The 13170-nt window shown below is 36.8% G+C and overlaps 1 protein-coding gene across 2 annotated transcripts in view; it reads left to right on the plus strand.

Annotated features, from left to right (window-relative positions):
• The window catches only part of F13A1 (coagulation factor XIII A chain), a 168052-nt gene that overhangs the window by 89586 nt on the left and 65296 nt on the right, over nucleotides 1–13170 (plus strand). For both annotated transcript variants that reach the window (XM_016160997.2, XM_016160998.2), the window contains exon 8: nucleotides 6718–6892. In XM_016160997.2, the coding sequence (XP_016016483.2) occupies nucleotides 6718–6892 (175 nt within the window). The remainder of the gene's footprint in view (nucleotides 1–6717; nucleotides 6893–13170) is intronic.

The raw sequence follows: 13170 nt of genomic DNA on the forward strand, positions 1-13170 counted from the left end.
TTCAATGTTTTTTATCTTCACTTTTATGTATTCTATCTCTTTGTTAAAATTCTCGCTGAGTTTCTCTACTTATTCCTTAAGTTCATTGAACATCCTTAGAACCAGTGTTTTAAACTCAATAGATTGTTTGTTTCTAAGTAGTAGGTAGAAATTCTATTTCTCCAAGTCTTAGTAAAGTATATGTCCTGTGGGGCCCAGTGGCACAGTCTCCCTGGACACTTGAGCCAGATACTCCAAGTGGGTCTCGTGTGTGTTGTGTGTGCTCTCCTTTAGTAATTAAGCCTTGATTGCTGTTTGCACATCAGTTAAAGAAACTTACCATCTATCTGGCTGATTGATTGTGAGGACTGGCTGGTCTGGGGCTTACCGTCTGAAGGAGTACTTGCCTTAGCAGGGCTCTGGTGTCTGCCTAACCTGCCCTTTGGATGTGTCATCCTTGAATGCAGCCTTGGTTAGTGCTCTGGTTCAGTCCAAAGCCAGCCACTGGGCTTGCTGGCTCTGGGGCCTCCTGGGATGGGCCTTGCTGCAGGCCAAGTTCAGCCACAGCCTGCACCCTGCCCAGGGCCACCTAGCAAGAGTCACCAAGCAATCCACCTGCACTGGGCTTAGAGGTGTCTTGAGAGGCTTAGCCACAAAGTGAGGGTAGCTGCAGCTAATGCCAGACTTGGGTCTTCTCAGCAAAAGGTACAGGGCATACTTAGACCAGATATTGCTCGTTAGGGTTTGTGAAGCTTTGACAGATTTTAAGAAAGTCCACAGCATGAGTCGAGACAGACAATTTGCATGGAAAAGCCATTAGAATTGTGTTGAGTGAGCCTGAAAGTTGGATGGGGTGGGGTCTTAGGAAATCACCAGAGAAGGGTGACCAATGTTAGCCAGGTTGATTAAAACTTAGATATGGTGGCTTCCTGCATTTGCACATGGGCAGGGAGACTGCACAACAAAGAAACAATGAATCCTGCCAGGACTTTTCTCTGGGAGAATGCTGCCCCTCCAGCCCTCACTCTGAAGTCAAACAATTCAGTTTTTCCCTTTATGTCCCCCATGCCTTTTGAGCTACTCCCTCAGTGCCGGAGCTCAGAGTGAGTTTGTCATTCATGGGCCCTTTAAGATGGATGTCTGTGACTCCTGCAACCCTCTCTCTCATTCAGCCACAATCTCCACTGTTTATCACAGCCAGAAAGTTGTGGGGCCTTCTAGGGTCTGAAACCATAGGCTGGGGAGCCAATGTGGGGCTAGGACCCCTCACTCCTCCAGGGGAACTTCTGCAGCCAAGATATCCCTCCCAATTTTTAACTGCTACATATGGGCATGGGACCATCCCTTTCTGCACTTCCACCCCTCTACTAGCCTTGACATGGCTTCTTCTGTATGTCCTTAGTTGTAGGACTTCTGTTCAGCTAGACTTGGGAGATTCTCAATGATGGTTATTCTGTAGTTTAGTTGTAATTCTCATGTGGTTGTGAAAAGAGGAAAGCACAGTGTCCACCTATTCAATTCTCTTGGCTGGGAATCCTTCTATTGTGAGAAAATTGTTGTCTATGGTACAAGGTATGAGTCAAAATTCATTTTTGAATATGAATATCTGATTGTTTCCACACCATTTGTTGTAAAGATTATTCATTGTCCATAGAATTGCCTCTGTAACTTTATCAAAATTAGTTAACTATATTTCTGAGGTCTATTTATGTGTTCTCTATTGTGTTCCATTGGTCTGTTTGTTTGTATTTATGTTAAATAGTCACACTATTTATTTTAAAATATTACACTTAATTGTACTTTAATTCTATTTAATTTTAAGTTTTACTAAATTTTACTTTCACAGAAGAAAAAGCTGAATTACAACAGAAGAAATTATTAAGCTTCAAGTAAATATTTCTTCACTATCAGAAATATTATTTCCTAACAAATCCCATTAAGGTTTTTAAAAATTAATGAAATCATTAAAAGAATAAAGTAATTATATTTTTAAATTATGTTTTAATTTTAGATGTGTCAATTAACTAAGAAAGAGCAACACATTGAAACATTAGCTCTTTATTCTTTTTCCTTCCTCATGTAATTTTTCTTGAGGTTATTATTGTTTTTACATTAGCAAGTTTTAAAATTCATTTTTATTCTGTTACTACTATACTCCCCCAAGATTTTTATACTTACATGGATTTTTCTCACCACTTGTGTCACAGCATCTCTGTTCCTGGGTTCTTTGTTTGATTCAACTCATAATTGTCTTGATATCACTTTTTAAGTAATTTGGTTTTGATGGATACTGTACTTCCTGAGATCCTTTATATTTGAAATGTGTGCTGGTTGCCTTTATACTTGCAAAATACCATAGCTCTGCATAACATCCTTGGGTCAACCTTTCCTTCTCTCATGACTGTGTAAATATTGATTGACTGCTGTTGAATGGTGCTATGAAGAAATCTGAAGGCAGTCTAATTTCCTCCCTTGTTTCAAATTTGTATCTTCTGTTTGTATTATTTCTTTATTCTTAAATTCAAATAGCTTAGTTAATTAAAGTCTCTAGACAATGACCATTCTGCATCAAGTTACCTTGGAGCACAGATTGCTCTTTCAATGTGTAAATTCAATTTTTTCTCAACTTAGTAAAGTTTCCTTATATTATGTCTTAATATATCTTCTGTCTCATTTGTTGGGTTATCTATTTTAATGATACTAATTATCCTTATGTTGTATCATCCTATTCTTTTATAACTATTAGCTTCTCTCTAAATAACTTCATCTCTTCACTTCTTTAATTGGTATATACTTTATTTTAAGCTTTTCTTCTATGTCATTAATTTTATTTTTATCAGTATCTAGTCTGTTTCTTACAGTTTGTAATTTATTTTTAGTTCCATGATGATATAATTTGGTTCTCAATTTGTTCTTTAGGTCTGTGATCTCCTAAGAGTGTGTGAGAAAAACTCTTTATGTTCCTTAATTTTGTCTTCTTCTATGTATTACTTTTAATATATTTTCTCTTTTTCTATCTTTTTCCTCTTTCTTCAGTGCTTCATTTTTTTATTAGTCATTCTCATACTTGCATAACTCTCTTCCTAGTGTTTTATTTGCTAATAGAGTGTCGATTAAATCTTGACTCTTCCCAATCTAAGACTTGTTTGATTTCTAAACTCTGGACATCAGTTTGAGGCCAATGTATTTCATTCTATCTACTCTTTAGTACTCTGAGAAATAATGGAGCAGGGGAGGGAATTTAGCTGAGGAGATGGCAATCTCTGTTAGAATACTTGGGCTCTGAACTTTCAGGATTCTGTCAAATTCTTATTTTAGAATACACTCCACCTAGTTGGAGGTATATCTCTTTCCCATGGGGAAATAACTTTCGGGCTTTGTATAATTTCCTGTACTGTAGTCCTGGAATCTCTACCTCTTTAGAGGTACAAGCCCTTCTTCCCTCATTTCTCCATAACAGCTGTGTCTCCTATTCTTGCCAGAACAAGGAAAACGTGAGCATTTTAATTCAGTTTGTTTCTTTCTAGATTTTAAAATACGAATGAGAAATATCAGGATTGTGTTGAGTTGACAGTAGGGTTTCTAAAGAACTGGTGGCTGGGGTTAGAAGCTGAACCATACTGCCTCTCTTCTTTATTCCATAATCCTCATCTTTTCTTTGAACCAGGTTTTGAAGTTTACTGAATTATATTATTCTACTGAGGTTGCTGACAGTGAATTGTGGGGGAGGGCTGGTCTTTCATTTTTTCCAACATTTGTACCTATTATGGGAGAACAATTTGGTGCAACCTTAATGAAGTTTAATAGCACTCCCTGTTCAAAGTCCTGGGCTCGTATTATCTTCTTAATCACAAGTGATGCAAGACCAAGACATTTCATTCTGTCACTGATTAAACTTTGAGTTTGTGATAGGGTGTTAAAACCACTCATTGTGCTATGAAGAAGGACCACTGTGCCTTTAATGTGTCCCCCAAACATATCTTGCTGTTTAAGGAGGGAGTTACTACTTTGACCCTTCATATCTGTCACTAAAGACTTATCTCTTTAGTGTATGGGTTTTCCAGAAATCAATATTCTAATTAGAAAACAGTAGCTAATCTGGCCAAATGCTAATAAATGAGAGTTGTGATTTATCTAGCAACAGAGGGACAACTCAGCATTAACAATTAAAAGATCTGTAGAGGAGATAGCTTTTTTTTCACTTTTCCTTTCCCTTAGCTGATCAGGTTCAACCATTAGCTATAAATAGCCTTTCTAATTAATGGCTATCTGTTTGAAAATCATTAATCAGAACCACAGTTTAGAAACTTTTACCTCAGATATTCATAGGCTGTATTCTTTCTCTCAATTATAAAGGTAAGAAAATGTTAATGTGAGTTAAACTTCAATCTACCTCTCCACAAAGACCAAAACCACATCATGGCCTACAAAGGCACTCTTCAGGCTTCAGTATAATAGATGCAGATTTTAAAATAACCAATTTAACTGCAATAAGAAATATTATCATGAATAGAGACAAAATGGTTGGCTAACCTCTGCTGCATCTCCATCATTTTATGAATTTACAGGGTAAAGTCAAAATTTACATCAAAATCATGAGTTTGCAATTAGTTAATCTTCAAAGAATTACTATTTTTCTACCTTAAACAAATTAACTGGGTAGTTACCTTCACTTTTACCTGACTGGTCAGAGTCAAAGGGGAAAAATATGTCTAAATCAAGCTGAATGATGATCTTCTAGAGAATACTCTCCAGAAGGATACTCTTTGGGAAACGCCACTCAATGTTAGAATAAATGTCATATTTCATTGGAGGGTCTGTCATTCAGAGTAAAAGGTGCTTGCGCATCTTAAGTATTTTCTTCTAGTATATTCTATTTTATTCAATACTGCCTACTTGCATGATACCTATGCAGAGCTCCTCACAGGTCCCTGAAACTGCCTTATTGTTTCATGACACCAAGCATTTATTCAAATGGTTTTTACTATGTAAATGACCTTTTCTGGCCCCCAGCTCCTCAAAAACCTAGATTTCATCTTATTTCCTCTATTTAGCCCACTATTACCACTACCACCCTGAAACCTAATAAAACTTATTACTCTCTCCTTTTGCCCCCAATTCCACCTGTACATCTTTCTCCCTTAATACCAAAATATTTACTTCCACTTGATTGGTTTCTTATCTATATCTCTCTAGGGAGAAGGTCTTCTTCTTATTAAGTTGTAGAATGCCTATATGCTTATTGAATATACAAGTGATTATTCAACAACTCTTTTCAATACTTGCTAGAAGTCAGAAAGACATAGATTTGTATCTCTGTCCTCAGTTAACTCATGCCCCAGTGGGAAAGAGAGACACCTATACAGCTAAACTTAGCAAATCTAAGAGAGGTGTTTAAGCAAGTGCTGATGCTGAGCTGTTAGTGGGCAAGGCAGTGAACACATAAAAACTCACCATGTTTTAATATCTCTTTTATGATTTTCATAGTCCAAACACACATACTTCAATCACATGTTTCACTTCGCTTACTGTCTTCCCAGAATAGTCTGAACCTATGCTTCTCAAACTTATGTGCACACAAATCACATGAGGATTTTGTTAAAATGTAGACTCTGATTCAGCAAGTCTGGGGAGAGGCCTGAGATTCTCGATTTCCAACAAGTTCCCCGGGGATGCCACTGCTGCTGGTTCAGAGATCACATTTTGAGGAGCAAGGCTCTAAACAATTTTCATGTTAATACTGTTGAAGTAACACCAGTTTTTGGAAAAACTCCCACTGCTCCCCACCTAGACATTCTTCTGACTATAATTAAACACGATTTAAATTACACCAAGAGAAATAAGCAGTACTCCTCCAAGAAAACTGACAAAATGCCTCAAAACTATTAACTCCCGGCCTTTGTTTTATTGTCTAAATACAAAAGGTCTTTGTTCCTGCATTTGAGGTCAGCTACAGGATGACTGTGGTCTGAATGTGCAGCAAGGTTTTCCCAAATATCTAAGATTGTTATTATTTGCTTAAGTTTTCTACATGTTTAAACTATAAGACCGCAGGTCTTTTATGTAAATGGAAATACCTTTTAACAAAATCATAAAACTTTAAGCACTTTAATCATAAATAAAATACTTCTTTAATAAAACTTTTTAAAACAAATTTTATAAGTTACCCATGGAAATCTGGTTTCTTATTAACTTTAATGGTTCCTATGAAAGCATCTATTTACTTATTAGTGTCTGCCACTCATCATCAAAGACAAAACACCTTAGACCATGAGACTTTGGGCCTCCATTCTACCAATACATCTTTCGTCATTTGTCAGTTTTTAATTTTCCTTCCACCAGAAGATTTCTACCTTGATCCCTACTTAAGCTGTCTTCTTCTATAGGTCTCCTTCCTCTGTTTCTCACATCATTCCCCAGCACTATTTCAATGAAACCAACTGTCCTATGTGTATCTTCTCCTGAGCATATGGCGAAGACATTACAAATCTTTCTATCTGCTATTCAACGTCACCTTACTACAATGATATGCTATTTAAGAGGCAGTTTGGTTCTTTGGTTTCCCCTTTCACTCATAGTTATTGCATCACTTTCTCTGACCACACATCAATAAATTAAACACTAGTGAACTATTTTCCTCGTGTAGGACACATGAAGGTACTAGAAGCTTTTGCTTGCCCAATGTCAGAGTCTGGAGAGGATTCTTCTAAATGATCTTTCTTCCTTCTCACCATGTAGGTTAATTCCAAAGATGATGAAGGTGTTCTTGTTGGATCCTGGGACAATATATATGCCTATGGTGTCCCTCCATCAGCCTGGACTGGAAGCATTGACATTCTGTTGGAATACCAGAGTTCTAAGAATCCAGTCCGGTATGGACAGTGCTGGGTTTTTGCTGGTGTCTTTAACACGTGTAAGTATTCAAATGAGTAATATTTTTTCTTTAATAATTTTTTTATTTTTTAACTATAGTTGACATACAATATTATATTAGTTTCAGGTGTATAACATAGCAATTAGACATTTATATGACTTATAAAGTGATCACCCCCATAAATACCCATCTGACACCATACATAGTTATTACAATATTATTGAATAAATTCCCTATGCTATGTTTTACATCTCTATGATTATTCTGTAAACTATAATTTGCACTTCTTAGTCCGTTCCCCTTTTTTCACCCATCCCCCAAACCGCCCTCCCACCTGGCAACCACCAAAATATTCTCTGTATCAATGAGTTTCTTTCTGTTTTGTTTGTTCTTTTGTCTTTAGATTACACATATAAGTGAAATCATATGGTATTTTTTTATATGACTTATTTCACAGCATAGTACCTTCTAGGTCCATCTATGTTATTGCAGACGGAAAGATTTCATTCTTTTTTTTTTTATAACTGAGTAATGTTCCACTGTATGCATGTACCATTTCTTCTTTATCCCTTTCTCTGTTGATAGACATTTAAGTTGCTTACAGACCTTGGTTATTGTAAATAATTCTTCAAAGAACATATTGATGCATATGTCTTTTTGAATTAGTGCTTCAAGTTTCTTTAGATAGATACCTAGAAGGGGGATTACTGGATTCTTCTTTATCTCTCCTTATAGCCTTTGTTTTAAAGTTTATTTTGTCTGGTGTAAGTATTGCTACACAACCTTTTTGTGTTTATTTCCATTTTCATGAAATATTTTTTTTCTATCCCTTTACTTTCAGTCTGTGTATGCCTTTTAATCTAAAATGAGTCTCTTGCAGGCAGCATATGGAAAAGTTTTATTGTCTTATCCATTCAGCCACCCTATGTCTTTTCATTGGAGCATTAATCTATTTTCACTTAGAGTAGTTGAGACATATTTGTTATTGCCATTTTATTATTTATATTTTTTACCTTTTTTTCTTCTTCTTCTTAAAGAAACTCCTTTGATGAACTTTAGCTTTTCCCTATCTGAGAAGCTCTTTATCTTTCCTTCAATTCTAAATGATAGCTTTGCTGAGTAGGGTAATCTTGATTGCTTTTCATCACTATGAGTATTTCATGCCAATCCCTTCTGGCCTGAAAAGTTTCTGTTGAGAAATCAGCTGACAATCTTATGGGAGCTCCCTTGTAGGTAACTAACTGCTTTTTTCTTGCTTCTATTAAGATTCTCTCTTTGTCTTTGACCTTTGGCATTTTAATTATGATGTGTCTTGGTGTGGGCCTCTTTTGGTTCATCCTTTTTGGAATTCTCTGTGCTTTCTGGGATTGTATGTCTATTTCCTTTACCAGGTTAGGGAAGATCTTTATTATTATTTCTTCAAATAGGTTTTTAATCCCTTGGTCTCTCTCTTCTCCTTCTGGTACCCTATATAATGTGAATGTTGGTACACTTGATGTTGTTTCAGAGACTCCTTAAATTATCCTAATTTTTTTTTGGATTCCTTTTTCTTGTTGCTGTTCTGATTGGGTGTTTTCTGCTACTTTATCTTCTATATTTTTAATGTAATCCTTTGCTTCATCTAATCTACTATTGATTCCCTCTAATGTATTCTTTATTTCAGTTATTATATTCTTTATTTCTGACTGGTCCTTTTTTATGTTTTCTATCTCCATTTTTAGATTTTCTTCTTGTTGAATTCTTATTGACATCGTTAAGCATCCTTTTAACTGGTGTTTTGAACTCTGCATCTGAATTGCTTGTCTCCATTTTGTTTAATTCTTTCTTAGAAGTGTTGTTACGTTTCTTCATTTGGGATATGTTTCTTCGTTTCTTCATTTGGGCTGCCTCCCTGTGTCGATGTATGTTTCTATGTATTAGGTAGAGCTGCTGTGTGTCCCAGTCTTGGTAGAGTGGCCTATGTAGTAGCTGTCCTGTAGAGCCCAGTGACATAGTCTTTCAGGTCACCTGGACTGGTTGCTCCCAGTATGTCCCTTGTGCAGGTTATATGTGTCCTCTGTTGTAATTGAGCTTTAGGTGCTGTTGGCGCATCAGTGGGAAGGACTTACCCTCAGGCTGATTCGCCGTGAGGACTGGCTGTGACTACAACAGAGGAGCTTTGTGCAGGGGCTGACCCTATGGACCAGGATTTGCTTTAGTGGGCCTCTGGTGCCTGCTGAGTTTGCCCCTTGGGTATATTGTTTTTGGAGGTCGTTGTGGGGTGGGATGCCCTGGTGTAATTTGAAGCTGGCCACTGAATGTGTTGGACCTAGGGCCTCTGTGGAAGAGGTTCTGGTGCAGGTCAAGTTCAGTTATTGCCAATGTCCTGCCCAGGGCCACATGGTATGAGCTACAAAGTGATCTTCAGATACTTGCCATTTGTGCTTGGCTTGGAGGTGTCTGGGAGAGGCTAAGCTACAAACTGAGGCTGGCTGCCAATAGTGCTGGGTTTGGAGCTGCTCAAAAAGAGGTACAGGGCATGCCAAGGCCAGATGATGTTTGTTTGGGGTTTGTGAACCTTTAAGATATATTAGGAAAGTCCACAGCATGAGTCAAGATAGGCTGTTTATATGGAAAGTCCACTGGAAGTGGTTGGGTGGGCCAAAAAGTTGGGTGAGGTAGGACCTCAGAGAAATCACCAGGGTTGGGTGAATGGTTTCAGCCAAGTTGATGGATACTCAGATTTGGTGCCTACATGTATGTGCATGTTGGATGAGGGGAGGGCTCAATAAAGAAACATGGTGTCTGCCAGCACTTCTTTCCTGAGGAAAGCTGCCCCACCAGCCATCACCCTGAAGCCAGATAATTTGGTTACTTTCTGTACATCCCTGGTATTTTTAAAGCTGCTGGCCCAATGCTAGAGTTTAGAGCAAGTGAGTCTGTCAGTGAGTGAGTCCATGTGTGGCTCATTTAAGAAGACTACAGCCAAGCTCTGTCTCACTCAGCCATAATCTTTGCTGGTTTTCACAGCCAGAAGTGTGGGGACTTCTCTCCCTGGCACTGGAATCCAGGGGAAACCTCCACAGCCTCCTGATTTCTAACTGCTACACATGGATGTGGGACCAGTTAGTTCAGATTCCTTGTTCCTCCTACCAGTCTTGATATGGATTCTTATGTAGTCCTTAGTTATAGGACTTCTGTTCAGCTAGACTTCAGATGATTCTCAATGACGGCTCTTCAGTGGTTTAGTTGTAATTTTGATTTGGTCATGGAAGGAAGTTTTCCTACTTCAATCTCTTGACTGGAAGCCTGAGTAATATTTTTTAATGTAAAGGAAATTTCACTTCACTAGATTTTATATATAACCTGGCAAAGAGACCTAGCAATTCCTATTGGCTCTATAGAATTTATGAGTGGCTATTCTGGGACGTAGTCAATGCATAATTAAATTGTTCTAGGCCAAATATGTTCATAGTTTTTCTTTGAGTGCAGAAACTTTGTAGAAAGAATGATGAACTACTTCCTGCATAATTCATCATTCTACATTCAGAGAAATGAGGGGTCTCAGGAGCCAAGTAAGGATTTGGGGGAAAGGATGTAGAATTTTCTTTTTAGTAATCCTCCACATTTTAAAAAGCTTAAATTAGCCAAATTTAAAATAATAAATAATAAAAAAGATGTATGCTGCTTGTTTGTCATTAAGAAGTTTTATAAATATGCTAATTTACTTATTGTTTATCACTGAGAAATTTTGTTAATAGACCACTTAATATTTACCCTAGCTATTAAAGGGATTGTGGCATGTGGTCTTATCTTAAATATTTTTTTTATCTATTTTTATATATGAGTCCCAATGCCCCTGAGCATTTAGATAGCAGAACATAATGAACAATTTTTACTCCTCAGTTGCCCTTCTGGTTTTCAATCTACCCCACATCCAATTCATAAAGGGAGACATATCAGATCAAAATTATTCTCTCCACCCTCATGCAACATTTTTTGATATGGTATTTGCCTGTCTAGGCTCAGACATCATTATGTCAATTCAGTAAATATTTCTAAAAATAAATTTATTTCAATATGTGTTCATCATTGGTAATGACTTTTAGTCACCTGCCATTTCTATAGCTTTGGAGAAAACGTTAAGCTCAAGTTGAAGAGCCCTTTCTGCTTGCTTATTAATAAAGACTGATTTACCTAGTTAGCATTTTTTTTAATCAGAAAAATCAAGAAGGGACTGAAGGTTGGAAGCTGGGGTGGAGCCAATATTTTTATAAATGGTTATGAAGCCTATCAGTTTCAGCTCAAAGTTGTAACATTATAAGAATTAGTCATTGATTCAAGTGGGGAGAAATCATAAGTTTTGTTTCTTCATGGCATCAAACTGAATACAATCATTTTCTTAGCGATTTGAGCATACTCAAGGACTAAAGGAATATATATATATATATATATATATATATATAGGTAGATATAATATTCATTCTAAAAATGTTTATTTCTACCTCTTGCTACCCTTAACAAATTGTATGGCTTTTTATTTCTATTTTTTCCATCTTTATTGAACTATAATAAACAATTAGTTGCTCGTATTTACATTGTACAATTCAATGAGGTTTTTTTTTTAATTGTAGTTGGCATACAATAATATACCAGTTTCAGATGTATAGCATAATGATAAGTGATACACATAACTCGCAAAGTGACCACCCCACTTAATCTAGTACTCCTCTTCCCCTTTATATTTATTCCATTATTAACCATCTTCCTTACGCTACACTCTACATCTCCATGTCTATTCTGCAACTATCCACTTGTACCTCTTAATCCCTTTGCCTTTTTCTTTCTGTCTCCCCAGACCCCTCCCATCTAGTATTCCTTTCAATATTCATTTATCTATGAATTTATTTCTGCTTTTGTTGTTGTTGTTGTTTATTTTGTTCTTTAGATTCCACGTGTATTTGAAATCATGTAATATTTGCTTTTCTCTATCCAACCTATTTCCTTCAGTACAGTATCCCCTACGTCCATCAAGGCAATATCTTTTTTCATCCCCTTCCTTTTAGCCAGTGTGTGTCTTTTAATCTAAAGTGAGTCTCTTGTAGGCAACATATGTAGGGGTCTTGTTTTCTTATTCATTCAGCCACTCTATCTTTTGGTTGGAGTACTTAGTTCCTTTCCATTTGAGGTACTTGTTGATAGGAAAGTAGTTGTTACCATTCTTTATTCCTGCTTTTGATACATGGTTTTTCTTCTTAAAGAAGTCCCTCCAACATTTTCTGTAATACTGGCTTGGTGATTATAAATTGCCTTACCTTATTTTTGTCTGTGAAGCTCTTGATCTGTCCTTGACTCTAAATGATAGCTTGCTGGATAAAGTATTCTTGGTTGTAGATCCTAGGTTTTCATTACATTGAATATTTTGTGCCAAACCCTTCTTTCCTGCATAGTTTCTTTTGAGAAATCAGCTGCCATTCTTATGGGTACACCCTTATATGTTAACTAACTGCTTTTCTCTTGCTGCTTTTAAAATTCTCATTGTCTTTAACCTTTAGCATTTGAATTATGATGTGTCTTTGTGTGGGCCTCTTTGGATCCCTGGCTTTGGGGTACTCTCTGAGGTTCTTGGGTTTTATGTCTATTTCCTTCACCAGGTTAGGGAAGTTTTCCATCATTATTGCTTCAAATAGTTTTTAGTGTCTTTTTTTTTTCTGATACCCCTATGACACAGATATTTTTACCTGTAATAGTGTCCCATAGGCTCCTTAAATTATTATTATAGTCTTGGCTTCTTTTTTCTTGCCATTCTGATTGAGTGTCCTCGGCTTTCCCCTCCTCTATTAGGTCATTTGATCCTCTTCTTTACTCACTTTGCTTGTTCAATTTAATATACTTCTCATCTCAGATAATGTGTTCTTCATTTCAGACTGGTTCCCTGTTATAATTTCTGTTTCCATTTTTATGTTTTTTTTATCTCTTTGTTAAAGTTCTCACTGAATTTATCTACACTTCCCAAAAGTTCATTGAGCATCTTTACCAGTGTTTTGAACTCTGCATCCATTAGATTATTTGACTCCATTATTTCTGGATCTCTCTTCTCTTCTCTCATATGGTTTCTGATTCTTTGTCTTCCCATTTTGGACACCTTTCCGTGTCTGTTTCTATGTAGTAAGCAAAGCTCTTAAGTCTCCTGGCCTTATTAGTGTGGCTTTGTGTGGTAGGTGTCCAGTGGCATAGTCTTGAGAGGGGTTCAGCTGCAGGCCAAATTTAGTCCCAGCCTATGACCCTCTGAAGCCACCTGTTAAGATTTAGCAAGCAATCCACAGATGCTGTGCTTA

The sequence above is a fragment of the Rousettus aegyptiacus genome, unplaced genomic scaffold (assembly GCF_014176215.1).
Source record: "Rousettus aegyptiacus isolate mRouAeg1 unplaced genomic scaffold, mRouAeg1.p scaffold_m13_p_1, whole genome shotgun sequence".
In the NCBI taxonomy this organism is placed as follows: Eukaryota; Metazoa; Chordata; class Mammalia; order Chiroptera; family Pteropodidae; genus Rousettus; species Rousettus aegyptiacus.